Source organism: Ammodytes marinus (genome assembly GCF_949987685.1).
Source record: "Ammodytes marinus genome assembly, chromosome: 14".
In the NCBI taxonomy this organism is placed as follows: domain Eukaryota; kingdom Metazoa; phylum Chordata; class Actinopteri; order Uranoscopiformes; family Ammodytidae; genus Ammodytes; species Ammodytes marinus.
The window spans coordinates 16,002,817-16,030,496 of NC_137218.1; the positions used below are offsets into that span (position 1 = coordinate 16,002,817).

Consider the following 27,680-nt stretch of genomic DNA (forward strand, 5'->3'; position numbering starts at 1 on the left):
TTGGACAGTTCATTAACATGTCATGAAGCGTTATTACACTGTCTAATGCCTTTATAACATGCTCATGAATGATTCTTTTGGCCTCAGGTAAAGTGAAACAATTTGTACATTTCATTAACATGTCATTAAGTGTTATTACACTGTCTAATTTTGACATTGACTGTCATGAAACCTTTATTATACTGTCATGAAGTATAATGATGTCAGGTTGTCATTACAAAGACACGGACAAGTTATTTTGTCTCAGCTTATGTCAGGTTGTCATTACAAAGACACGGACAAGTTATTTTGTCTCAGCTTATGTCAGGTTGTCATTACAAAGACATCGACAAGTTATTTTGTCTTAGCTTATGTCAGGTTGTCATAAAAAAGACATCTCATAAAATGTCAATGTGGCATTAAACGTGACATGTCAATGTGGCATTAAACGTGACATAATTTACCGAATGACACTTTATGACAACAGTCATAACCATTCATAACCATTCATAATGTTCATGACAGGTGTCATGACAGTCTTATGACAGCGTTATGTATACGCCTTCAAATAACGTGTTACCGTGCATACTGTAGTTAGAGTTTTGCACATTGAGCTACAGTTGTGCCCACTGTGGGTTAGCAATCGAAAAAAACTGTAACATTTTGAACATATGTACCTGTGTATCCTTCTTTTTTATTTTTTTGCATTGGTAGATACAGGAGTATTTTTACATGGTTGTTTTAGTTCTTTTACAATTAAATTAAATATCCAAAGTACAGTGAGTTTTTTTGGATTTATCTATATAACCCATAAAGAACAACACTTTCCCCAAGTGGTGCGTCGTGGTCACTGCAGCTGAAACGAGAATCGTTCTTTTTGTCCCTTGTTGCTGCCTGTCGTCAGCCCCACGCCTTGCAGAAGTCGCTCCTCCTCTGTCTCTCCGGCTTTGTACAAGAGCTGAACCCACGCCGCGGCTACTTTCTCCAACAGACCGGGACTGCTAAACAACACATAATGGCCCTACACGTCCCCAAAGCTCCGGGCTTTGCCCAAATGTTGAAGGATGGCGCCAAGGTGAGGTTTAACCAAATGTGTTTTGAGAAATTTGGTACCTTTGAGTGTGTGGTTTGTGTACTAGCGTGCTAGCTAGCTTTAGCACGTTTATTCACCGTCATGTGGGGGAGAGTTCTAGAAGGAGCCAGGCCGCGTGAGATGCTGCACCCGGGTCTGGTGTATGATGGACATAAGGCTGGTCTCTGCATCGTCCCCCCTACCTCTTAAACGCGGTGTATGTGTGGTGTGGGCAGTGTCGCATCTGCATTGATAACTCACTGGCTGCTAGTAACAGTCACACCCAGCTAGCGTTCCGCTACATGCGCGTTGGCTTTGATTGGCACCTCGGCTGCTCGGAGATGCTGATTCTTCCTGTTTTGGGTTAGCTTACTTGCTACTCCTCTCACTTTCGTCGTTGGTGTTGTGGCTTCGTAGCTTATTGTGAACACGTTTATTACAGCAGGCATTCCCAGTATATATTCCTAATACATTCATTTAACTATTTTCTTTGGATTGTTGGTAGGCAGGACTCCAAAAAGTATTTGTCTGCCATTGACACCACAAGTGCCATGTGATGCATTTCTCCTGAAAAGCAGTTGATTAATTGTGTTTTTTCATTGATGCAGCACTATTCAGGGCTTGAAGAGGCAGTCTACCGTAACATCAAGGCCTGTAAGGAGCTTTCTCAGACCACACGCACCGCCTATGGGCCAAACGGTAACACACATCTCCAACTGGAGAATACTTTCAAATGTATATTTATGACGCAGCAAAATCTGTGATGGCTCAAACATGTCTTTGTTTGCCCATTTCAGGTATGAACAAAATGGTCATCAACCACTTGGAGAAGCTGTTTGTCACCAATGACGCTGCCACCATTCTCAGAGAGCTCGAGGTGAGGGGACCTTAATTTCTCGTGTGCCATTGACAATTACATACACAAAGGGATTTATCTGTTTACATGGATGGTATCTTTGTATTGTAGGTGCAGCACCCGGCAGCCAAAATGATCGTGATGGCATCCCACATGCAAGAGCAGGAGGTTGGAGATGGCACCAACTTTGTCTTGGTGTTTGCCGGAGCTCTGCTGGAGCTGGCTGAAGAGCTGCTCCGGATGGGCCTGTCTGTGTCAGAGGTGAGAAACCGTAGTCACTGCTCATTGTCATCATTTGTGCTTTGTAGATTACACATTGTACCCTTTACAAAGAGAACTTTTCAGACATGAAAGAGCCTTAAGAGATTATACCTGCCTGATATAGTATCAAGTACAGGGGTGTCCAAACTTTTTTCACTGAGGGCCAAATTCGGAAAAATAAAGGGGAAAAGGGATGGGTAAAATAAGTCATATTGCATTGCACTCAGTGGGAGCACTGATGGTTATATTTTTAGAATTTGCTGCTGGCCAATTCAAAATGGGTCGTAGTTTGGACACCCCTGATCTAGTAGTATACATGCAGTATTGCATTTGCTCAGTGTCCACTTTGCCACAGGTGATTGAAGGCTACGAGCAGGCACTTATAAAGACTCTGGAGATCCTGCCAGACTGCGTATGTTCCTCAGCCAAGAACCTCCACGATGTTAAAGAGGCAACCGCTCTCATCCGCACGGCAGTCATCAGTAAACAGTACGGCAACGAAGACTTTCTCGCCGGCCTCATCGCACAGGCCTGTGGTGAGTCAGCAATCCAGACTGTCTAAATGAGAGCTGTCAAAGGAAATTAACTGGATGTTATTCATTTTGTATTTGATTGACTTCATTTTTCTGTATTGCTTTGTGCTACAGTGTCCATCTTCCCCGAGTCCGGCAACTTTAATGTTGACAGTGTCAGAGTGTGCAAAATTATGGTAAGCAGCATTATCTAGCCATTTAATATTTTGTGTTTTTTATTTTTTTGTCTCTATATGTTAATCTCCGTTGTGTGTTTTTTTTTCTTTCTCAGGGTTGTGGTGTGACAGCATCCTCCGTGCTGCATGGCATGGTGTTTAAGAAGGAGGCTGAGGGAGACGTCACATCAGTTAAAGATGCAAAGATCGCCGTCTACTCCTGCCCCTTCGACTGCACAGTGACAGAGACCAAGGTAATGAATACTTCAGTGTTTCTCTTGTGCTTTTAGAGAAATCTGACAACTAAAAGAGCATAAATAAAATTGTATGTCATTTTAAGCGTCCCTGATCTCTTAAGAATTTTCATCTTCTTGACACACTTTTCCCATTCATCGAAACATAATGGGCAATAGAATATTTTTTAGATATATTATAAACACATTATTTTCAGGATTGTGACACAGGACTATTTTCAACACAATGCTAGTTTAAATAATTCTAATACGATTGGCCTTTTTCACTGAAGATGTTTTGCCATGTCACAGAGAAGCCCATGTTCAAAACATGAATAAACCAAAGCAATCATTATTGTTATAAGTAACGCCTGTGCTTTTCCTATTATGACAAGTAAAACTAGTCGTACTGTCGGGTTTATAAAGTTGTGGCGTTGTTACACTCTGCCCTATGAAGAGTGATCTGGGTGCTAACGTAAGTCTTATCTGTCTCATAGGGCACAGTGCTGATAAACAACGCTAAGGAGCTTGTCGACTTCAGTAAGGGAGAGGAGGATATGATGGAGGCTCAGGTGAAGGCCATCAAGGACGCTGGTGCCAACGTGGTTGTGACCGGGGGCAAAGTGGCCGACATGGCGCTGCACTACGCCAACAAGTACAATCTCATGGTGGTCAGGTAAGACCGTGATGACCTATGATAATCCACCAAAGCACATAGTTTGAACCAAATGAGCAGTTGTTTCAAAGTCACCTGAACTCATCCCTCTCCTCTGTGCTACTGACATTAGTTCATGTTAGCATGGTTGGTGTGCAGGTTTGACACAATGAGAGGGTAATGATCTACATCATGGTAGTGTGTCTTCGCTGTGTATTTCCCAGCCCTAAATCCTACCTTTCACCCCCATCAGGCTTAACTCCAAGTGGGACCTCCGCAGGTTATGCAAGACTGTGGGAGCTGTAGCACTGCCTAGGATGGTGAGTGTCACCATTTTCCCTTCGGATCAGGATTTTGAACCACATTGACACTATTGTGTATGATAAATGCTTTTCTGCTTTCCTAAGACGGCTCCAACTCCAGATGAGATGGGTCACTGTGACAGTGTGTACCTGTCGGAGGTCGGGGACACTCAGGTGGTCGTCTTCAAACACGGTAAATCCCTATCTGCTCCAGACTTGCCAGTATTCATTTTAAACCTGATCGTTGGTCAGTTCAGTTAAATTTTTTGCTAAACATTAAGTCACCATCTTGACTGATTTTAACAGAGAAAGAGGATGGTGCCATCTCAACGGTGGTGATCAGAGGCTCCACAGATAACCTGATGGATGACATTGAGAGGGCGGTCGACGATGGAGTCAACACCTTCAAGGTTCTAGTGCGGGTAAGTCAACATATTGAACCGCTGTAGGTTTTTTTGCAACTTTAATAATAAGAAATAAAAATGATATATTATGGTGAGAAAAAGATCAATATTCCACTTTGAAAAAAAGTCTCCTTCATTCCTCATATTTATCTCAGGGAGTCATTATTAAACGTATTTTCTTCATAATTCTTTGTAAAAAAATTATACTTTTAAAAGGATTTTTCAATACTTTATTTTAGGCCTGCATAGCCTTTCTTTTCCATCTACTGTGTTGCCTGCAGAAACAAATACAGCTTCTTGTCATTTACCATCTCTAGGACAAACGACTGATCCCTGGAGCAGGAGCTACTGAGATTGAGCTGGCCAAACAGATCACCTCATATGGAGAGGTATGCGATAAACTGAAGGGTGCCAGGTTCAGATGAATGCCTCTTTGTAACGCCCCTATTCGTCTTTACTGTATAAAGATAAATTGCAGAAACATTACCTCTTCCTCCCTCTCTCTAGTCCTGTCCGGGTCTGGAGCAGTATGCCATTAAAAAGTTTGCAGAGGCCTTCGAGGCAATTCCACGTTCACTGGCTGAAAACTCTGGTGTGAAAGGGAGCGAGCTGATCTCTAAACTGTACTCTGCACATCATGAGGGAAACAAAAACATGGGTTTCGACATTGAGGTGTGTACATTACAAGAGAATACCTCTATGACTTGATTATGATTCATGTAAATTATATTTTCTTAAAAATAATCCAGCCTATGTCAGTGCTGGTCACTTTGATTTCAGTCTGCGTAATAGAAATAAGCCAAAGTAAATGTGATCTGTCATTATGCTTAGTCGTGTACATTGGGCCTGTGGCCACTGTATTTTAACCAACTTCTGCTATTACAAAAAGTCATGTTAGCTCTCAGTCTTTCTATGCATTGCATTTATTTTGGGATCTGTTAAGATAGATGTTTCTAGTCTGTTTCTGAAGACTGCTGTTGTCTTTAGGGAGAGGGCCCCGCTCTGAAGGACATGCTTGAAGCTGGCATCGTGGAACCTTACCTGGTCAAACACTGGGGCATCAAACTGGCCACAAACGCTGCCATCACAGTGCTGAGGGTTGACCAGGTGTGTACACATAACGCAGATATTCAAAATAATAATAATCGGGAGCGGATTCAGGCACAATACACCGACTTGGTGAAGAGTACATTCACATTTGTGTTTTTTAGCAATCCAGCTGTAACACAAGTGTTAATTTTTTTTACTTCATGTTTGTTTATAATTTGATGTACAGCTAACATTTTTCTTAAATTAAGCAGGTGAAGTGTCATTGAGGGGTGCAGGTAGTTAATGTTGGTGTGTGTACATGTGCGATGCAGATCATCATGGCTAAGGCTGCAGGGGGACCCAGGGCTCCTAAGCAGAGAGGCCATTGGGACAAGGACGATTGGGATGAGGCTCCTGATAATTTTGAAACTCACCATTAGAGGGCGCACACACCCTCTGTCAGTAGGTCCTGGAATGAGCGTGTGGTTTTTAACTCACTTGGATGTACTCACTCGCTCACGGGACACTGACGTTGTCTGCTGTTTTTGCCTGTCACTACTAACATTGGGTGTGATACAGAACTCACTGCAGATAAATGTTTTCTAGTTGCCGCATATGGTCCGATGAGATCCAACCACTTATCAGGTGTTTTTAATGATACCAGCAGACTTAATCACTTTTAGGTCGGAAACCTGCACAAAACGTATAAAGTGTGGTTTGATGGCATGCTGCATGCACTCATGAACTTTTTTTTACATTGGACTCCACAGGCAAGTGCAGAATTTAAAAAAAAATGTTGAATGTAACATAATATAAAAGAAACATGTACAGGAAATGAGATGAAATGTAGGGCTCTGAAGGCTGAAGGGCCTTTCCATAGGAAGATGAACTCCATAACTATGACTCCGTTTTCCAGCATTGGTACCTCACTGGAGGTCTGATCTTTCTTTTTGGGAAGGCCATTCAAGTTCCTTTTTAGATATTTTATTATTAAAAGCATTCACTGCATTAGTCCTCTGTAAAACATTTAGTACGTGCGTATCCCGACACAAGCTCATGAATATTAAATCACCATAAATGGCTTTCCTTGGTATCTGTGGGGATTTAAATGGCCTTAGTCTGATTAATTTAAGAAACTGTCACACTTTGTTTTTATTTTGTGTTTGTGCTGTTGCAAACATTTAAAATAATATATATATATATTTATCCTTAAATGGAAACATTCTTAGTTTCAGGTAAATCGTATTTGTTTGTTTTTTCACCCATATTAAGTACTGTCTAACAAGTCTGTTTTTCAAGTTGAAGCTGGTAACCCGCCTCAGCCCACAGCCTGCTGCATGGATCTCTTCCCAAAAAAAGAACAGACTCTTGATGGATGTCTTTTTCCTTTTTAGATCATTATGGCCAAACCGGCAGGAGGACCCAAACCTCCCCAGGGCGGCAGGAAAGACTTTGATGAGGATGACTGAATGTGATGGTGTCAAGCTGATGTCCCTTTATCCCTGAACCCTCCCCCATTGAGTTATAAAACCTTTTCTACTTGTTTATTTAAAGCTCAAGTCTGGTTTATTTTGCAGAAATTACCGTACATTGGTTAACATATGTAAAGAAAAAACGTATGGATGGCACTGTTTGCTTTTTATGTTCTTCGTCCCAAATAAAAGGCACTTGCGCTGTCATCTTTTGGGTTCTGTCCTTAATTGTTGTTGTCACTCAGCCAGGTTTCTATCATTGTAATGCTTTGTGTTGTGTTTTTGAGTACAAGTAAGGATGGGGTTATTGCTATAATGGCCCCCATGTCTCTTGGCTCCATCCATGGACATATAAAGAGGCTCCATTCTGTTCAGTTGCACCTTCCTGGAGTTCATGCTTATGCTACAAGCATGCTTCAGTATACCTTTTGATTCTGTCCTGTGTGTTGGCTCTTCACATCATGCTTAGGCAGCAGACGTTGTGCACGCACTGGTAGTAGAAGTAGGCTTTGACTAGATGCCACATAAAGCCACTGTTGTAATGTGTGCGTTTTTTTCTCCTCTGCTAAACTAAAAATGACGCACCGAGGTCGGCCATGCAAATGATGCAAACTTTAACAGAAATGGTAAGGGACTTGAAGAGTTGATGTGTGCGGCTCTGATTCAGGGAGAGCAGCAGGGGGAGCTGAACTCCACCAGATTGCTGTCTCATTGGACGGCAAAGCTGTGGGCGGATTTGCACTGACGTTGCCCATGCAGTCTATGGGATTAACTTGTTTTTCATGTCGCCATATCTGTCACGTTTATGCACCGTACATGCTCGTTAACTGCAGATTTCTTGATATAGATTAGAAATTATTTACCCAAATTATTGTGGGTGCTGTGCATACCGCTGCGGATACGCTGCTGCAAAGTGCCTGCATGAGGAGCAGGTGTAACAGCGCTGATGTCCCGACTAAGTGATGGGGGCCGACGGCAGTAAAAGCAGGAAGGTGAGTTGGACGAAATCTCTGCATGCTTAGGTGTGACCTTTCTTTATATGTCCATGGGGTGTGACGCACGGAAATGGGGGAGGGGTGTGTTCCCTTCTTTCCATGACGATGATTTGGTTTCCGAAGTGGCCAATCAAGCGTTTAAATGTTTTCTTAAATACACTGAACCAATTCATGAGTTCACAGTAAATTATGATAACACTTGGGCCTCCTGCCAATCAAAATATTAACTTATTTCTTCCGAAGTAGCCTACCTGTTCATTTGTACGCTTTTACTTTGAAGGCGAAATCCGCAAGCTTCCGGGTTTGACATCCTAATAATTTTTGACAATTAAACACCTCATAGCGCACACACGTCTAAATTAGGCTACATAATAACATTGGTCGTCCTGGTCAGATGCCATGCCGATGTCGCATTTATGGTTGGGATTTATTGGAGTGGCTGTAGATGGCCTTTTTTAATTTGGTTCAGATGATGACATACTGCATGGCTGATTACACACATCGTGCACGACAGAGCATCAAATATGTTGTGCAGCCCAGGGGGAGAGAGATGGGCTGTTTGACCGAGTGACTGCAGATGGAATGTAGACCAAAGGTTGTTGTTTTTTTTTTTTTTTTTTTTTTAATCACAATGGAGGAATGGTATTAAATCATTCAGCGAATGTGCTTCAGAAAGGCATTTAAGGGGGGTTATATCAATGAGTATTACATCCTAACCTCTGGGTAATATTATCTCATAATTTTGCAAATTAACCCGACAATCATAAAGTGGGAAATATTTTGCAGGCATGTCAGAAAATCAAAGGAAGATCTAACAAAGTCTTAATGAAATATGAATAAATACAAAAAGTGTATTTCCTGTACACAATATGTTTGCCAAATTGCACAAAATGAAGCTACAGAGTTGGAAACATGCAGGAGCTGTGTGTTGCACGGAGCAGCTCACCTGTTTGTATGAAGCAATGTTCAAGCAACTTCCCCTTGTTAAATAGCCTAGTGAACATATGATGAAAAGTAGGCCTCCTTTGGTCTTGCATGGCTCTGTCGGCTCATAGTAGAAGAACGCTGCTGTTAGCCCTCGTCTGCCTTGAAAAGTGTTGATACTTGTTAGCCATGAAAGAATTTCTTTTTAAATTTCTTTCCAGAAAGCATATTAAGATATATACTCCACAGAGCTACAGATAATCTGCTGACCTGCCCTTTCTGCCCCTACAGAGGCCCACTGAGGGGCTGGAGGATGAGGACTTCTCATCTGGGTGGCGTGGCTTCCTGTCCAGTATGGGTCTGTCCATACCTGCAGGCCTCTGTCGCCTGGCCCCACCTGCCCTGCGTCTGGGCCGGCATCGAATGCTCCAAGGCAAGGCCCCCGACATCCCAGAGCACGTCCTGAGGTTGGCGGGAGTTGGCCCAGACAAGCTGAGAAACGAGTGGAGCCTGCCAGGGTTCATTGCCATGTTCCTGCCCGAATTCCCCCACAGAAATGTGCCTGGGCACAATCACTTTCAGGTAGTCGTCGATAACCAACACAGACTCCATATCAAGATTGGATAGTGCATGACTTGCTGGCATCTTTCTGATGCTGTTGCCATTGCTCACTCTATTTGTGTTTGTCATTGTTTTTTTGCTCCAATAGGTGTTGAGTTACATCGCCAAAGGTTCATTTGGACCCATTCTGAAAGTGAAGGATAAGGCCGAACAGAAAACATATGCGGTCAAGGTGAGTCTTCTATCTATGTCTCACATTTAACACATGTTAAATTATTAACTAAGCCATGAATAAACAGTCAGTTTATTTTATTCATGCAAATGGTATGTGAAAAAGGGCTAAAGCTTAATAAAAATACAGTTTGTATACTCTAAATCTATTATTTGTAGGCCTGTAAAACAAAATGAATGCATAATGTTGTATGCAGGCAAAACTATTTTAAAGACAATGACCAATGAAATTGAAAATGGTCAAAATTGCCATGTCATTTTTAACTGTAGTCAATAAAGGTTTAAAAATTCACACTATTGAGATTGTTGTGGCTAACTATATTTGTGTAATGCATATTTTGGTGGATTTCAAAATACGTACAGCCCTGTGTGAGTCCTGCAATATATTGGTCTCTTGTCATCCAACAGGTCATACCTAAATCTGAAATTCTCAGACTCGGAGTCCTGGAGCAGTCAAAGGAAGAAGTCATAGTCCAGGTGGGTATTGAGAACAGGCCTTGGAAAAAACTGTGAGTTTGTAAAAGTATTTTTTTTTAAGGTATGGACTGGAGAAAGTTTAAAGGCATGAATCTAATGGTAAATACAGAACCCACAATCATTAGCCACCAGTATACCTTTGCGGCAAATTATAGGTCAACATAAACGGATAGATGAATACATGAGGTGACATTTAACTGTGTTTCTTTGCACAGAATAAGAGCTTACTCAAATATTTAATGTGGATTTTTTTATGTAAAATGTAAAGAGCATAAAATATCTCTGTATTCTGACGATGTGCTATTAATTATAAATTGTTGAAGTATTAATTGTATCAACACTGTTACATGAATTCATTTATATAAGAGTATAAATTAGGCTAGTCTTGTTAATCGATCCAGACCTCATCTTTTATTTTGTAGGTCGCACTCACTGTAATCAATAAAAGGAGGTGATATACACTCACCGGCCACTTTATTAGGTACACCTGTTCTGAGGCTTATAAAAACAAAAAGCTAATCAGTCAATCACATAACAGCAATTTAATTCATTTATGCATTTAGACATGGTCAAGACAATGTACTGAAGTCAATCCGAGCATCAGAATGGAGAAGAAAGGGGGTTTAGGTGACTTTGAACATGGCATGGTTGATGGTGCACGGTAGGATGGATCCATTCTTTCATGTTGTTTACGCCAAACTCTGAACCTGCCATATGAATGTCGCAACTTAAATCGAGACTCATCAGACCAGGCATGATTTTTAAATCTTCTATTGTCCAATATTGGTGATCCTGTGAGAATTGTAGCCTAATTTTCCTGTTTTTAAATGACAGGAGTGGCACCCGATGGGGTCTTCTGTTGCTTTAACCTATCTGCTTCAAGGTTGGTCGTGTTTTGTGTTCAGAGATGGTATTCTGCATACCCTAGTTGTAACGAGTGGTTATTTGAGTTACTGTTACCTTTCTATCATCTCAAACCAGTATGCCCATCCTCCACTGACCTCTGACTTCAACAAGGCATTTTACGTCCACACAAATGCCGCTCACTGCATATTTTTTTCTTTTTTGGACCATTCTCTGTAAACCCTAGGGATGATTTAGAGTGAAAATCCCAGTAGATCAGCAGTTTCTGAAATACTCATACCAGGCCTCCTGGCACCCTCAACATTGCCATATTCAAAGTCACTTAAAACCCCTTTCTTCCCCATTCTGTTGCTCAGTTTTAACTTCAATAAGTTGTCCCATCCAGTTCTACATGCCTAAATGCATAGAGTTGCTGACATGTGATTGGATGATTAGTTATATGTGTTAACAAGAAAATTAACTGCTGTACCTAATAAAGTGGCCGTTGAGTGTATGTATATACGATTGAGGTATTTTTCTTCGCACTTCTTCCGAAAAAATGCATCTGTTATGCCTTATTTCAACAAGTTTCATGTCCATCCAAACATGCCAATTATGAGGTTTCAATTTTCACCAACCAAGAACTGGACTTATGTGAGTGAAGTCCGATCTCAGAACACAGTTTGGACCCACTGGAGAAAATAAAAAAATGGACCTCTCTTTGATCGGTGGCCAAAAGAAAAGACCAGGTTGATCTTTGACCTTTTCCCGCAGCGTCAGGTTCGCCATCCTTTTGTCCATGACCTCCAGGACTGCTGGCAGACTCAGCGCCACCTCTACATTAGTGAGTCAGGCAGAGATCAGTCACCCAATTCCAACCCAGATCCACTGTCCAAACCCCTCTCTGCACCTTGAAATCACTTCAATACCAGTAGTCTTGTCCAGAATCTACCCACAATCCCTGACCCGGCACCTAGAACATGGGGAATAAAGACAAGAAGCCTTGTTTATTCAGATTGTTTTGCCGCAAAGCTCTATATTCAACCCCTTTATACCCAAACTACCACTGCCTGTTCATCCTGTTTCTGCTTTGTCCCCTTTCTCCTCACTTTACCCTTTTTATAGCAAGTCAGCCGCACGCTCGAAAGTGTGACCCAGTTTGTATGCTTCCCCACCCCCTGTGGAAAGAGAGCGTGTTAACCCGGGGGACCAGATGTTGGAATGCTGCCTCTGCAGCGAATGTTACATTTGACTGTTTGCTTTGACGGTGAATCATCACTGAATCATCAAGCCATGAATATAGATCTAGGGAGCAGCAAATCAAGACTATATTACACCACCTTCCTGTATATGGGAATGTGACTCCTTCTGGCTGTATTCTGCAGAAAATTGTAAACTACTCAGCACACACACATATACCTGTTGTATTGTGTGTTTGCTTTGTACAGAGAGATATTTTTTTACACTTTCCTTACTTCCAGATTGCACTCCTCTCTCCTAATTTCCTTCACCAGTGCTTGTTCCACATATTGCTGACCACCCTACCAGTACCACCCCCTCACATTTCATGACATGTTCTTTAATACTGTTTCTACTTCCCCCCTAACCTGCAGTGTGTGACTACTGCAGCACAGGTGACCTGTACACCTACTGGCAGATGATTGGCCAATTCACAGAGGACACAGTACGAGTATTTGCAGCAGAGTTGGGATGCGCCCTTGGTGCGTATGTTTCACATACAATATTTTTTATATTTACAAATATTGGTTCAACCTACTACACCTGCACCTTTCTCCTCAATTATCCAAATTAGATCAGAGATATCTGAGATGAGGAAAGTTTTCCCTGTAGCCAACAGTTTTTAACTAAGTAATTATAATAAAAAAGAGGTCCTATTTAAATGAGATGAGCTCTACTGTTGTGTTCACAGGCTTTCTACATGACTTTGGGATCATTCACAGAGATGTGAAGGTAAGAGAGGCAGAAATGGCAGACCGCTTATTCTGATTTATGGAAGAAAATAAATTGATGTTAACAGACATCCGGATGTCTATTTTCTCTGCACTTATGATGTGTTTAATGTTTGAATAGCCAATGTTTCCTTTTTTGTGCTATTAAAATGTCTCACCGTATGCTTGAAATAAGAATTCCTTATGAATTACATAATGAGAATAAAAAATGCAAGGCTAATGCAAATTTGCTACGGGATTCTTGATTAGTGCATTGGTGAATAAAGTTGGATTTTTTATGTTTTTTTTTTTGTAGATGGAGAATATACTGCTGACAGACAACGGTGAGTAAGAACCAGCAGAGAGCAGCAGAGCTCCGGTTTGTAGGAGAGGCATAGAATCTTCTAGGGAACTTCCTGCTGCGACTGAGAGGGAAAAGCCTTCATATCTAATTACATTCTCTAATGAGATTAGATAATGATGGGAACATTTAGATATTTTACACCAATTGTAACTGCATGAGTGAGAATAACCTCTATTCAGAGACTTGTGTTTCGCTCATTGTGATGTAGTGATGTAGATAAAATGGTCTGTTCCAGGACACCTCCGCCTGGCTGACTTTGGCTTGTCCCGGCGCCTGGAGAGAGGAGGAAGAGCCTTTACCATTTGTGGAACCATCCAATACATGGGTGAGAAATACTGTAGCTAATTCTACCAACTCTGCTTTGACATTATATTAATATAATATTAATCATTGTAATTTCTTATACTGAGAAGCACATTTATTAATGTCCAAATATATGGTAAATTCAGTGCTGTGAACATTCTCTGTCTGCTCTGCAGCCCCCGAGGTGCTGAGTGGTGGACCCTACAACCACGCAGCTGATTGGTGGTCACTGGGAATTCTCCTTTTCTCATTGGTTACTGGGAAGGTGAGCTATTTTATGCCTGTAGGAGGAGCTGATTGGATCTTGTGTGAAATGCAGACATCTCTCGCAACTATTCCCTCAGTGACGTAGCTGAGCTTGAGGTTTGCTGCAAAAGGAGATTGTGTAGAATGTGTCTGATGTGTCCATTATCAGGTGATTTTACATAATGTGTAAGATGTAACATTGAAACCCCACTTAATTATTTTTCTTCTCTCGCATCTCAAACTCTCCTCAGTTCCCCGTGCTGCCAGAATCGGACCATTGCCGTATGCTGTGGAAAGTGAGGAGTTTCCCCTATGAAATGCCCCTTAGCTTCAGCCCCCCTCTGGCCTTGCTTATAACTGAGGTAATTAAACAAAGTGTGATCATATGGCATATGATATCATATGATCACCAATATGATGTTTTGAGCAAATCTGGTCTTATCATGACTAAGTCACACACATTTCTCTGTCCAGCTTTTGTGCAAGACCCCCACACGCCGCCTGCGGACCCTCGAGCGTTTCAAACGGCAAACCTTCTTCCACGGAACAACGTTTGACCTCGCCCTCCTGCAGCGCCAGCCTGTGGAGGTCAGTCTGAAAGGAGGCCAGTTTGTTGAATCAATGCACAACATGCACACAAAGTCATGTGATTTATTTTTCTCCTGGTCCCCATCCAGGTGATTCTGGAGCTGAGGGAGAGACCAGACCGAGCTGCCAAAGCTCGACGAGGCCTCACTCTGTCCCTGCAGCCTCTCAAAGGTTTTGACTACGACTCGTTCCTCAGCCCTCCGGCCACACCCGACACACTACTGGATATCGGCACGCAGACGCAGACACAGACACAGACACCACTCCCTGGTCCAGTATCGACACTGCAGCCTGCTCAGGGAAAAGGCAGAGAAGTGTTTGTGTGATGGACTCTGAGTTTACAGTACCGGTAGGCCTGTCGGGTACCAATAGACTAAAGTTAAAAGGCCTACATGTATGTATTTCTGCACACTTATTCACAGGTGTGGTGCGCCTTCTAAATTGTCTTGAAGATTATAAACAAATGGGATCCATAGTTTAGAAAGGTATGAATCATTTGAGTAAAGAACACATCTTCCCCACTTTTATCAGAGTTTTATTATTTATTTGTTTAATTTCTGTGATGATCTAGACATTTTTGTGCATTATTTATTTATTTATTTTTTACTGTTTTGCCTTTCTCCAATGAGCACCTTTTCAAGAGTACTGCATTTTCTCAACAGTTGTAGGCCTACAAGAAATATTGCGCTATTGTCCGCTACTTTCAGTTTTCGAGTGACTGCTCATGGTTGCCCTGTTCCTATTCAACTGCTATCGATTCCCCCCATGGTCGAAGATAATGCACCAAATTCATTTCAGTTCAGTTTTTTTATCCTACTTTATGTAGTTGAGCAGAAATCCAACCAATCCCTATCAAAAAAATGTGTGTATTTCTGAGCTTCTGCCTTTCTTTTCTCATGCATGATTATGAAACCTGTTTTGCCTCCGTTTCTATGTGACCATGGTGTGATTTACTACTCTATACCTGTTCTGTTCTACATTCACTAATGCTGTGATATAACCTTTCCCAAACTCAATCTGCACTGCCTAAATTCAGCAGCAGAAACATCTTTCCTTCTGTTCTAAGTAAAACGTCATGCAAGCATCACATTTGAATGAGACGCTTTCAACATCCATTTAAGTTTGAATTACAACCTGGGACTCGGACTTTTTCTTCTATTGTAAGAGACCTAGCCGGTAATCACACCCTCATGCACTTACTGGATCATCAGATAAAATTATGATTTTGTAAAGTATGTCCCTGATGTGTACCCAGAATGCCTCACATGTGTTTCCTGATCTCAGTTTTGTTCATTCACAAGAAATGCTTATTTATAAATTTCTCTAATTAAAGTTTATACAAATATTTTGGAAAATATGTTATGTTTTATGTTATTTTACAATGTATTTTTGTAATTACCACATTATCACAGGGGGAATATTAAAAGCTAATTGTACAGAGAGTTGCGCATTTGGATGATTAATCTGTGTGACCTCCTAGTGAAGAAAAAGAGAGACAGAAAGAAGGAGTTGGCAACATATCAGTCAGTAACATAAAATCAATATTCTGGTAGGCTACTGGTATTAAAATATGTGGTCAACCGTTGCTGAATTATATAATAAAATTAATAAAAATTGTTGAAAAGACTACATTTTTACAGGATAGTTGTAGCTACACCTTCCCAAGTAGCATTTCCATTATTCCATTCATTTTTCTATCGTAGCATGATATAGGCTTATTGATGAGATAACCAAGTAGCCTACAACCAGCCTATCTAATCCTTACGTCACTTTCACCATATGCTTCTATAGCCTAAATAGGCAGGGTCGTTTTACATTCTTGTCTTTGGACACCGCAGGAAATTCAATCAGCTATTTCTTTATTTCATTAAGCTCCAAGCTGACCATACAAAAGCTGAAGATTTATGAACAACTTTTCACATAATTTCATGCTACTAGCTTTGGTTTTTTTCCAAAGATGCACAATCATGCCGCAGATGTCCAGCGCATGCGTTATCCGGGGTCGTGCTGTCGCGTGACGTAGCGACGCGCTCCGCAAGGCTCCGCCCCCAGACTCGAGGGTTTTGTAGAGGGTCACGTTGCGCTGCAGCATTGTAACAGGAGACTCCACCACATCCTCAGCACCCAGCTCACCTGCAACCTTCTCCGCTCCGACATCCACCAGCAGGTAAGACACGAGCCCTTGTCTGAACAGTGCTAAACCCTCTCATACTATTCATGTGTAATTGATTATGGATAGGTGGTAATAACAAATATGATGATTTGGAGAGTGATGCTGCTTTACAGGACCTAAAGCTAACTTTTATCTTCCTAGCTAGTAGCCGAGAAATTGATAGTAGACTACTACCTGTGGCTCGCGTGACGTCGTGTCATTTTACAAAAAGCCATGCAAGTTCCCATCCAACCCCTTATAGGTATTATTTTGTTTAATATTTTAGTTTATAATTTGCGTTTTCTGAGTAGCTTACATCATCGAAATACCTTACAGGAAGGGCGTGAAAATGGTGACCTTCAGGGATGAGAGTGGCACAAAGAGGAGATCCTTTTGCATCGGTTTTCAGTTTAAAATCGTCACACGCTGTTATTTGATCTGTTTTAATTCGTGTGAAATGGTGGTTAGTGCTTTCCTGTCAGTGGGTATCTGAGCCCGAGCACGTAGACCTCTTCTGATCTGATGTGATGTGATGGGAGGCGGGGCGGGGCAGCGCAGGAGGAGGGGGACAGATCTGGCTTCACCACATATCAATGAAATTGCTCAAATCTGACTTCATTCAACAACAGCACACATTTCGATTCAGTGAATGTTTCATTGTAGAGCTGAAATATTCGATGTATTCATCAGTTCGAATAATTTTTGATATTTTATAGACCAAACGACTAATTTAAGCCTATTAGTTGGAGGAAAATCTGCAACACGTTTCAAATATAGAGAAATGAGTTAGTTGCAGTCCTCAATAGATAGAGCTTCAATTTATTTGATTCACCGTTTGATAACTTTCTTGATTAATCACTGGGAACAAAATGTCTAAAGAAAATCTTGAGCCCAAAACCCAAAGATATTCAATTATCCATCAAATAAGAAACCCAGAAATAGTCACATTTAAAAAAAAAATCTTAAACTGTGATTATCATTGATTAAAATTAGTCTAATGTAAATTCTAAAAACTGTTTTCAAGTTGTCATGCAAAAAGAAGATGGGGGGGGGGGGGGGGGAATAAGGAAGAGCCTTGACATCTGATGGTGTTCGTGCTAGCACTCCTGGAGAATAGTAGCAGCCCAAACACAGAGGCCGAGGCCGGTGCAGCACGTCGTCTGGTTAAAAAAAACATGCAGCACACAGTGCAGGCTTCTTACTTCTTACTAGTGCAGCCCTGGGGGTGAACCTCCGGGTAGTGATATCATAGATACTGCAGACAAAGCAACAACAGCTAACAACAAGAAATATGTTTTCTCTCCAAACACCCTTATCCTGCTTAAAACTTACTTTTAACTATCAATAAATGTTAAATGTGCCAGTCCGAGTTTAGGTAAATACACTGAGTTAACGCCCCACACGTTTCATGTGTTTTCACTGGAGGATTGATCGACTCCTATGTCTGTAAGGCGGCTCTGCTGTATGGCTGTTGTGCACTGTGTTTGATTGATGTTTATTGACAGTCTTATAACCGTGCAGCCATGACAGGTTTTTAGTGGTTCAGCGTGACGCCACAGCAGGGGAGTTGGCTGTTGCATCTTGATGTCGCAGTGCAGAAATCGTGTCTGTCCTACTGAGGCCGTCCACTGTGCAACAGGCTGAAGACAGACAATGGAGAGAGGAATAAAGACAACTGAATATAACCTCAGCTGAGCTATCTCTCTTTCACATCTGACTCATTTGCATGGAAAGGATTCCAATATAAAGTATATAAATATATATAATAATTTTTTGATTATTATTATATTTTTTTATGTCCACCCCTTTAACATACTTCATTCAGGCATCATGCAGAGATGTCCTTCGTCACAAGGTTACCCCCGTGCACACACTGTCTGTATGATAAACAATGTCAGCAGTGGTAGTATGTGATAAATGGCATCAGAAGATTGCTACTTCAAATCATATCTGAATGACATTTTTGCACCAGGATGCAATTTTGCCGATAAGAAAGATGGTTTCTCAAACAAGCATTTTCCCTGCTGAAGTGCCCCTGAGCAAGTGGAAATATAAATTCCTTCCTTTATCTTAAAGGAATAGTTCAAAATGTTGCTTCACTCTCTGGCTCAAGAAATAAATACATAAGCGACTGTCACATGCACTTCGTGGTTTCTTTCCAGTATGTATTTGGTTCTTAAATGACAGTGTGTAAAATTATAGAGCGCGGATTTTTTTTTAAAGTTTATCTTTTGACCTGCTCCCATTGACTACCGTGTTTGAGCTAAGCTAACCTGGATGAGCAACCTATGTGCATTTCTATATAAAAAAATGTACGCAGTTACAGGAACAGTCTCTGTCGTCTTTGCTTGAGCCGGAGAGTGAGGCAAAAAGCTAAACAATTTAAATCATGAATTATTCCTTTAACAAATTAATTGGCTCCCAGATCGTATATCATATTATCCTAAAACTAATGCACTGGTCAATTTTACCAGTCAAATTTAAACCACCTAAGAGGAACTTTTAAATGTGTGTCTCATTTTCCTCTAATTATAAATTACCTGTAACAGAAAATGAGACCTTAGGCGAAAATAACTAAATTGTATATAGTTATTATAATTTAGGCCTTTGCACGGGTTTGATTTTTAGAAGAAACTTTCTGAGAAACAAAACTATTTACGGCAGGCAAAGCGGAACATCCTGCGTTCATTAACGGTACTAAATCAAAGTAAACCTTCCTTCACCATCGTCATAGTGTTACCATTATTAATCTTACTCACATATAAATACATTACCTCATCACAACACACCTGTGGTCTCTCAACTTTGCACAGAATTTACATTTCACATTACCTCACAATGTTTTTTCAACAGAAACCTAGCCACACTGGTCTCAAAGTCAATGGAAATGTTCTGTTACTGTAAAGCATGCAAGACCTTCACAAAAGATAGCTGGTATTTGCTGAGCATGAGTTTTGTATGGCTGAACAGTGAAGCATAGCTGTGAGTGCACAAACACACTGAAGTCCCACACATCATGCCGGTGCCCTTAACCTTTATCAATTGGAAACACCCTGTTTTATTCACCACCGCACCAGGTCTGCATGCAGTCCTGGCCTTACTTTTCGCATTACGCCCAGCAGGCCTTGCCTCTTCTCGTTCACCTGCATGTAAAATTTAACCATAAGCAGTGAGCCATTATTGACATTTGTGTTGTTGTAACTGCACACTGTTGTCGTTGAGGGACCTGTGTGTGTATGTGTGTGTGTGTGTGTGTGTGTGTGTGTGTGTGTGTGTGTGTGCGTGCGCTCTAAATGTTGTTATCTCATAGCTGTAAGCTGAGGATTAACACAGAGGATACAGGGTATGTCAGGCTGCGGCCTACCATTGGGAATCCATTGGGCACATGAGTTCATGTGCAGCTAAACCCTCCTCTTGGTATATGTATTGTGTTCTACCATGCAGTTGCATAATGCAGGCAGCTTTAAAATATAAAACGTAGCGTCCTCCTCGCTGTGGTAATAAAACACTATTCGATGATAGTTTTGTACTTAGTTTAATTGAAACTAGTCTTTTACATTCAGTGCTCTTAACCAGGTATAGTACATGTAGTTGCTGCTGTCCAGGTGTTTCTTGAGAAGCTGAAGTTCCTTGCACAGCTGATTGGAGCTAACCAGTAAGTGTTTGTCACTAAAGTAGTATTATCAAACAACCCAACAGATCGGGCTATAGGTAATCCATGAAGCACATGGCGTTGTACTTGTGTGATGATGAACAGAGCTATAGCCTGTGACGTTGTCCACCAGGGAGCAACTCTGCATTGCAACCGGTGCAGTCGACAAGAAAGAGAAGTCACAGCCTGTTCCCTGGCATTAGTGGAGGTGAGTTTCAGGGATGTGTGAAAAAGAAACGTGAATCTACAAATCCCTTGCGTTTTCAGCTCGTACGTAGACATCCTTTTTAAGAAAGAAAGCAACAGCAGCATGCTTTAGTGAGCTCAGCAAAAGGACACCAGATGAGCTGATTAAAAAGGCGTGAGAAAACATTGGCAAATTAAAAAAGGCACGTATGTGTAAAGTGTACAAAGAGATTAATGTCATTCGGGGGGGAAAGTGGGAGAAGGGTTGCTGAGGAGGGAGAGACAAGCCGTGCCGCATCCAGTCCTGCAGCTATAATGAGGACTGGCAGCACAGTATACATTACATAATGGCTGCCTCTCTGTGTTCTCTGCCTCGGATGGGGAGGGGAGGGTTTACGTAACGGCTTATTTACGGCAGAGTGAAAAAGGGAATGGGGAACAAAATAATCCGCTTTGAAGTGTGTGTGTGTGTGTGTTGGCACTTAATGCTGCTTCTGCTGCTGCCACACTCAAAAAAATAAGTTGTTGAATTTACTTAATACAGTTATGTCAACGTTTTCCACACAACTGAGTTAAGTTAGATATATTTGAAAATTATGATTAAAATGGAATCAACTCACTTGTGTGCAACCAACTTAACTAGGTTAAGTACATTCAACATAACATGGCTACATTTGCCTTAATTAACTGTGTTGAGTAATACCAACAAAGATAATCATTCTACTGACTTAACCCACTTACGTTAATATGACTCAACTTTATTAAGCAAGACTAACTTAACCTCACATTGTAGTTCCAACTTAACTTACATACACTGTAAGAAATGTCCCTGGAAAAAAACATTAATCAACTGGCAGCAGGGTTGCCATTTTAATACTGTTAAATTAACATTATTTTACTGTCACTAAAATTGACAGGATTATACTGTTAATGAAAAAAAGGGATGAACCTGGACTAAATGTTTGTTATGTTGCTGTTTGCACCGTGAGTGAAGGGGATGTTATATTTCATTGGGCAGATGTGTTTCATTCCATCTGTAAGTTTACTATGTCTCCTATTTGTTCAAATGCTAAACACAGAGATCAGCTTCTGTTTGTTACTTCAAGACACTTGTCACAATATATCAAGTTCAATGGAATGATTAATTTATATTGCAAATTGTCTCCTGAGTTGAACTAGGGATCTTGCTTAAGATTTCCACAAACCGTTTGTTATAACCAAAAATAACGGTTAGTTCACACAGAAATGTTTTATTTAAACAAAATGCATAGTGACGTAATGGAGTGAAACATCCCCTTTACTGAGGGTGCAAATAGCAACATACCAAACGTTTAGTCCAGTGCAAGTCATTGTGGGAAAGGGGGCGTCTCTACAATACACTTTGTTGTGCTTACTTGATTTATCTAAGGCAATCCGTTTCCTTCATTCTACTGAGTAAACATAACTTCAGACTAACTTGGTTTAATTATGTTAACTGCACTTTTGATTTCCAAGTAAATATAACTCAACTTTAAGTAAACTTAACCAGAGGATATAAAGTAAACAACACTTATTAGTTAAGATGTGGATGGATGAGGATTAATGAAGAAAATTGCATAAGCTTCACATGTGCAGGCAGCTCATGTCAAGTTGTCCCTTCTAAGTTTGATGGTATTAACAGCAAAGTTCAGTATTTTTGAAAAACATTACCATTCCGTAACATAACAGCAAAGGACTGTCATTTAACAGACTGCCTTTTATATTAACAGTTAAATGCTGTTTTTATAAATAACAGGTTAATGCTGTTGAAATCCTGCTGTAAATTTACAGCAATTGTTTACAGTGTATGTAAGTGTGGGAACCACTGTACTTTGTTTTACTTAACTGGTTGACAAAACGTACTTCACCTGATTATATATTATCAACAACTTCTACATATATAATAATTATGTTAATTCAAATCACATTACTAAATAGTGCATAAGATATCGGTCCAAGAGTACACAAAACAAGTAGTATAGTTGAATTACAACGTTTAATGCAAATACAATAGGCATATCTTGCCGTCAAACGTTACGACCAAAACGTTTGAAATGGAAGAAAATGTCATACGATGCAATGTTTTTCACACTTTGGATAACAACACAGTGTATATATAAGATAACAGGCTAAGAGACACAACACATTGGAGATTATGGACCCAGCAATGAGAATTATTTACCAAAAAACAGAAAAGGTAAATCCTTTTTCACACTGCCTTGCTTCCCTAACTGCAGAAAGAAAACATGTTGCATTTAAAGGTAATTTCAAACTTATGAGGATTTTTAGATGGCTGTTCAGTACAACTCTCTTGGTGCTTGCCATGCGTCTGTACTCTGTAGTCAAGATGGCGACGTTTGAATTTCTTGCTCCCGATGTCCACGTTCACGAGCATGCGCAATGCTGGCCTACGGCAACACATCTAGGACAATTGTTGTGTGTTCAGTCTTGATTGTGCGATTTACTCAAAACTGTTACTTTGTATTTACTCAACTGGCGTTCTTTGGTTTTAAGAAGTCTTACATTTAAGTGAAACCAACTGAAGTGGGTTACGTTTTAAAAGCCAACACAGACATGTTAATTAAATTTGACATAAAAACATTAATTAAATTCAACAGCTCACTGAGTTCACTTTTTTGAGTGCACCAATACAACCGGACAACATATGAAAGGGACATTTTTCCTTTTTGAGTTAACGCAGTAACCGTGTCATATGAAAATCAATGAGAAATCTCAATTTGGGTCTGAGATGACAGCTACACAATAGTTATTTAATTGATCATATACAACTATTTCTGTCTTGTCAGTTCCATCTTGAATGAATCATCACTAACACCAATCCTCCTGCCCTCACTGAGAGGAGCTTAGTGCTTCAGCGAGGTAGCCATGTCGAATACAGTAGAGGGACAAAATGAGGCCGGTGCTGGGCAGTCGTCCAGGTAACAGACTGTGAAACAATTGTCACTTCACAGCCTCTCTCTCTCTCTCTCTCTCTCTCTCTCTCTTTCTTTCTTTCTTTCTTTCTTTCTTTCTTTCTTTCTTTCTTTCTTTCTTTCTTTCTTTCTTTCTTTCTTTCTTTCTTTCTTTCTTTCTTTCTTTCTTTCAGCAACCATGACTCACCAGTATCCAGCACTGACTCCTGAGCAGAAAAAGGAACTGCAGGACATCGCAGAGAGGATAGTAGCTCCAGGCAAAGGGATCCTCGCAGCCGATGAGTCCACCGGTACGCAAGTGTGTGTTTTTGTGTGTGTGTGTTCAGTTGCAAAATTACAACATAAATAATATTTTTCCTGTTAAATTCTGCGTGACTCCAAATTAAACATGGATGGATACTTTCATACATACATCTTTGTTAAATATTTAAGTCAGTGTTACGCAAAATCAGATTGATAAGGTATATAATTTTTCAGAATCACTATGGAACTGGATACAGAACTCTGCTGGGGACACTATTTGTCTGTTAATATCGTAATAATAGATAATAGAAGCCATGTTAATACTTTTTTCTTTCATAGAACAAATAAAAGGTCCTAACTATTTTACACAACAACTACCTGATTTTCTCTTATAAATACCTTGATTAAAACTTATTGATTAAACTGCTTTTCCAATTACATGTTATGTTTCATGTATTAGACAGCTCCTACAAAGGTGGTTTTACGAGTTGTCATCGAATTCATAAATGTCTAATAAAAAAAATTGCAAGGAAGGGTCAAAGCCTGATCCACAACGGCTCAGTAGTTTGGGTCTTGAATAATAAGCTGTTTGTGTGTGTGTGTTTTGTCTAACAGGCAGCATGGCGAAACGTTTCAGCCCCATCGGGGTGGAGAACACAGAGGAGAACAGGCGTCGCTACCGCCAGCTCCTCTTCACAGCCGACGAGCGCATAGACAGCTGCATCGGAGGGGTCATCTTCTTCCACGAAACCCTCTACCAGAACACAGACGATGGAACAAACTTCGCTCAGCTCATCAAAGACCGCAACATGGTCGTCGGCATCAAGGTGCACACTGCTTAATGTTCTATTTAAAACCACCAAAGTCAACCTATTTAGTTGACATCTGACATTAGTCAGTTTAAATTCTTCATCTTTCCCCGATTCTCCAACACATTTTAATACATATTTCCTGGTTTCAGCGTTAGGCTGTTTTTGTACATGGTTTTTGTCATGCTCAACCACAGTCTACTAAAAGTACAGGAACCATGATTGTGGGACCCTCAGTTGCTTTGGCAATAATATATGGAACCACGTGACTCATTGTGAGCATGTTTAGACACACACAGACCCACCCATAACAGCTAATCAGGTTTAGAGGACGACCTGGGGAAAAGAGCTGACGTAGTAGGTTTGTTTAGGTGCTCCAGAAAAACTAGTATGTCACTTATATAAGCTGAAATGGTTGCACACGAGAATTAAATTATATTTGGGTGTATGTCACTTTTGCCAGGTGGACAAAGGTGTTGTGCCCCTCGCTGGAACAGATGGAGAGACCACCACTCAGGGTAAGAGGCATGATAACACTCACACACAAACACTCCAAACTTCCCACGCGTTAAAAAGGCTCTGATGTATTACTGATGGATGCTCCTGTGTGTGTATGTTGGAGAGCAGGTCTGGACGGGCTGTCTGAGCGATGCGCGCAGTACAAGAAGGACGGCGCAGACTTTGCTAAGTGGCGCTCCGTGCTGAAGATCAGCGACACAACGCCGTCTGAGCTGGCTATCTTTGAGAATGCTAATGTGCTGGCACGATATGCTAGCATCTGCCAGCAGGTTGGTGTATTTGCGATTACTTGAGGACATTTTTGAGGACAACTGATGATGCAGTGAGGCGAGAGTTTCCTTCAAATGTTGACTTTGTATTTGTGTCCTAGAATGGTATTGTTCCTATTGTGGAGCCTGAGATCCTTCCTGACGGAGAGCATGACCTGAAGCGCACCCAGTACGTCACTGAGAAGGTGAATTTACTGAAGAAAAAAGAAAAGAAAAAATTGTAAGTTTGTATTTCACTCTGTGCCAGTGCTCTGACAGTCCATGTGTCTCTGTGCTGCTGCCAGGTCCTAGCTGCAGTGTACAAGGCTCTGTCAGACCACCATGTGTACCTGGAAGGCACACTGCTGAAACCCAACATGGTCACAGCTGGACACTCCTGCCCCACCAAATACAACAGTGAGGAAGTCGCTATGGCTACCGTCACCGCCCTGCGCCGCACTGTGCCTCCCGCCGTCACAGGTCAGAGACAGGCGTATATACTGTAAAGCTAAATCCTCATGATATGTGTGTTGTCCATGAACTGTAACAAACCAAAAATGGCTAACGTTTTTCATTTGTCATTTGAGATAAAAGTGTGTTAAAAAATTCAGTGCAGTCCAGAAAGTGTGAGCCCTTTGACACATTCAGACGGCAACATGGACGTGTGTGCCCTGTCAGAGAAGGGTGCTTCTATAGCTTTCATGAAGTCAAATCTGTGTAATGAAAGTTTGACAGGAGGCCAAATGAAAATTTAAAATGGCAAAATAACTATTAGAATACATAATATAATTGGCGTTACAGTATCAATAATGCATCAGTATCAATACATTTTCTTTTTTCTATTACGCCTAATATTTCAGAATAGTTTTATTTTCTGGAAAAAATTATGTCATTTGATACTGATTTTGAGCGAGATAGAGACACAATTAAACTTTCAGAATACTTGGTGCGATATTCCAAAGGTCTTCCTGGAAAATTACATAACAAGGACATTAATAGGGATTTACAGACCCATACAATTAAGTATTACCACATAATGTATTGTTGAAAGCCTAAATGTTGTCTAAAAAATCTAGTTTGTGCACATAGATAACATGTTTATGTCTGGGTTTTTTCTCAGGAGTGACCTTCTTGTCAGGTGGCCAGTCCGAAGAGGAGGCCAGCGTGAACCTGAATGCCATGAACAACTGTTCACTGGCTAGGCCCTGGGCCCTGACCTTCTCCTACGGCCGCGCCCTGCAGGCCTCCGCCCTCAACGCATGGAAAGGAGAGATTAACAACGAGAAGGCTGCCGCAGAGGAATTCATCAAACGTGCTGAGGTCAGAGCAATACCGTGAATGGTTATACATCCTCGCAGAGCAAAATGTCATCAAAACCTCCTGTGTGCAGTTTTGTTAATTAGACTTTTCTTTGTCCCCTCTTCAGGCAAATGGGCAGGCTGCGCTCGGAAAGTACGAGGGTTCAGGAGATTCTTGCGCCGGCTCAAAATCCCTTTATGTGGCTAACCACGCCTACTAAACAGCAAACGACCACATTCAGCTGTGGCCTAGGTGTAGTCTTTATCTGCTCTGCTATTCCCTCTCACTCCTCCATCAAACACAGGCCTGCGCTGTCTACTGTACTTTAGAGTTGTCAGAGTTAGATATGTGTATTTAAAAAAACATAATGTGAAACTACAATACTAAAGGGAACATTAATCGAACCAATCAATAGTGTTTTTGAGACAATTCATGACTTAAGTGGGAAGCTATTTTAGGTCACGTCTAGCTGTCTTGTCTCTAACAAAGATAAGAAGTTAGAAGCTGCTGAAAAAAGAACAGTGGATGAAGATAATCAGCCAGTATTCAATTCATACCTCCTCTGAACTGCACCTGAACCAGTTTTTACACTGGATGCTTTCTCCCCAACATGGTAAATCTTGAGGTGTGTGTCTGTGTTTTTCGCTTCAGTTTGAACGCAGTATAGCCTGTATCCTGTAACCGCTGCGCTAACATCCACAGTGGGACCAGCCCATTATTAGTGGCATCAGTACATGCGTTTTTTCAGATTGGAGCTGATCTTTTGAGAGACTGTCCCAAATGCGCGGACGGAGTGCTCTCGTTTGCACTCTCAGACAACAGTAGCTCCAGCAGATGTCAGTAGACACTCACACCTGGATCCATCCTCACCTTTCTGTTCAAGCGCTTCTAATCACCACTAATCAGAGAAACATCGCGTGTGTCTATTCTCAGTCTAACATTAGCTTTAAATTACATTCAGTACTTAATGTATTCAGTTGTGTGAAGGTGTTGATATTATGTGATGCTTGTGTGTCAGCCTCCTCCTCCTCCTTTTCCTGATTCCCCCAGCCCCCCCACCCCATGGGAAAAGGAGATGGTTTCTGTTAACATGATATGGACCAATACGCGGGGTTTGGCAGTAGGGGGAAACAGTCACTGCTGTGTTTGATTACTGTAATGTGTGTGATGTTAATATTGTTGTTGAAGC

General features: G+C 41.1%; 3 protein-coding genes across 4 annotated transcripts; all 3 read left to right on the plus strand.

Annotated features, from left to right (window-relative positions):
* Nucleotides 1–909: 909 nt before the first annotated feature.
* cct8 (chaperonin containing TCP1, subunit 8 (theta)) lies at nucleotides 910–7,158 on the plus strand. Of its 2 annotated transcripts, none has more exons than XM_080041231.1 (15): nucleotides 910–1,054; nucleotides 1,660–1,750; nucleotides 1,849–1,928; nucleotides 2,019–2,168; nucleotides 2,524–2,704; nucleotides 2,816–2,877; nucleotides 2,973–3,110; nucleotides 3,587–3,765; nucleotides 3,998–4,064; nucleotides 4,152–4,239; nucleotides 4,353–4,468; nucleotides 4,768–4,839; nucleotides 4,958–5,122; nucleotides 5,438–5,557; nucleotides 6,874–7,158. In XM_080041231.1, the coding sequence occupies exons 1-15, from the start codon at nucleotides 995–997 to the stop codon at nucleotides 6,946–6,948; spliced, it is 1,644 nt and encodes a 547-aa protein (XP_079897357.1). In that variant the 5' UTR covers nucleotides 910–994; the 3' UTR covers nucleotides 6,949–7,158. The 2 variants fall into 2 exon arrangements, with proteins under 2 accessions (XP_079897357.1, XP_079897358.1); XM_080041232.1 differs by lacking the exon at nucleotides 6,874–7,158 and adding an exon at nucleotides 5,812–6,838.
* A 649-nt stretch (nucleotides 7,159–7,807) lies between these two features.
* rskrb (ribosomal protein S6 kinase related b) lies at nucleotides 7,808–15,099 on the plus strand. Its single transcript, XM_080041512.1, has 13 exons — nucleotides 7,808–7,943; nucleotides 9,162–9,452; nucleotides 9,580–9,663; nucleotides 10,071–10,139; nucleotides 11,757–11,826; nucleotides 12,596–12,703; nucleotides 12,913–12,953; nucleotides 13,248–13,275; nucleotides 13,531–13,620; nucleotides 13,775–13,863; nucleotides 14,096–14,206; nucleotides 14,319–14,432; nucleotides 14,522–15,099. The coding sequence occupies exons 1-13, from the start codon at nucleotides 7,914–7,916 to the stop codon at nucleotides 14,756–14,758; spliced, it is 1,362 nt and encodes a 453-aa protein (XP_079897638.1). The 5' UTR covers nucleotides 7,808–7,913; the 3' UTR covers nucleotides 14,759–15,099.
* Nucleotides 15,100–16,503: 1,404 nt separating this feature from the next.
* aldocb (aldolase C, fructose-bisphosphate, b) lies at nucleotides 16,504–27,675 on the plus strand. The gene is made up of 9 exons (XM_080040721.1): nucleotides 16,504–16,599; nucleotides 23,547–23,663; nucleotides 24,232–24,443; nucleotides 24,889–24,943; nucleotides 25,053–25,213; nucleotides 25,315–25,398; nucleotides 25,498–25,672; nucleotides 26,313–26,512; nucleotides 26,619–27,675. The coding sequence occupies exons 2-9, from the start codon at nucleotides 23,552–23,554 to the stop codon at nucleotides 26,709–26,711; spliced, it is 1,092 nt and encodes a 363-aa protein (XP_079896847.1). The 5' UTR covers nucleotides 16,504–16,599; nucleotides 23,547–23,551; the 3' UTR covers nucleotides 26,712–27,675.
* The last annotated feature ends 5 nt before the right edge of the window (nucleotides 27,676–27,680 follow it).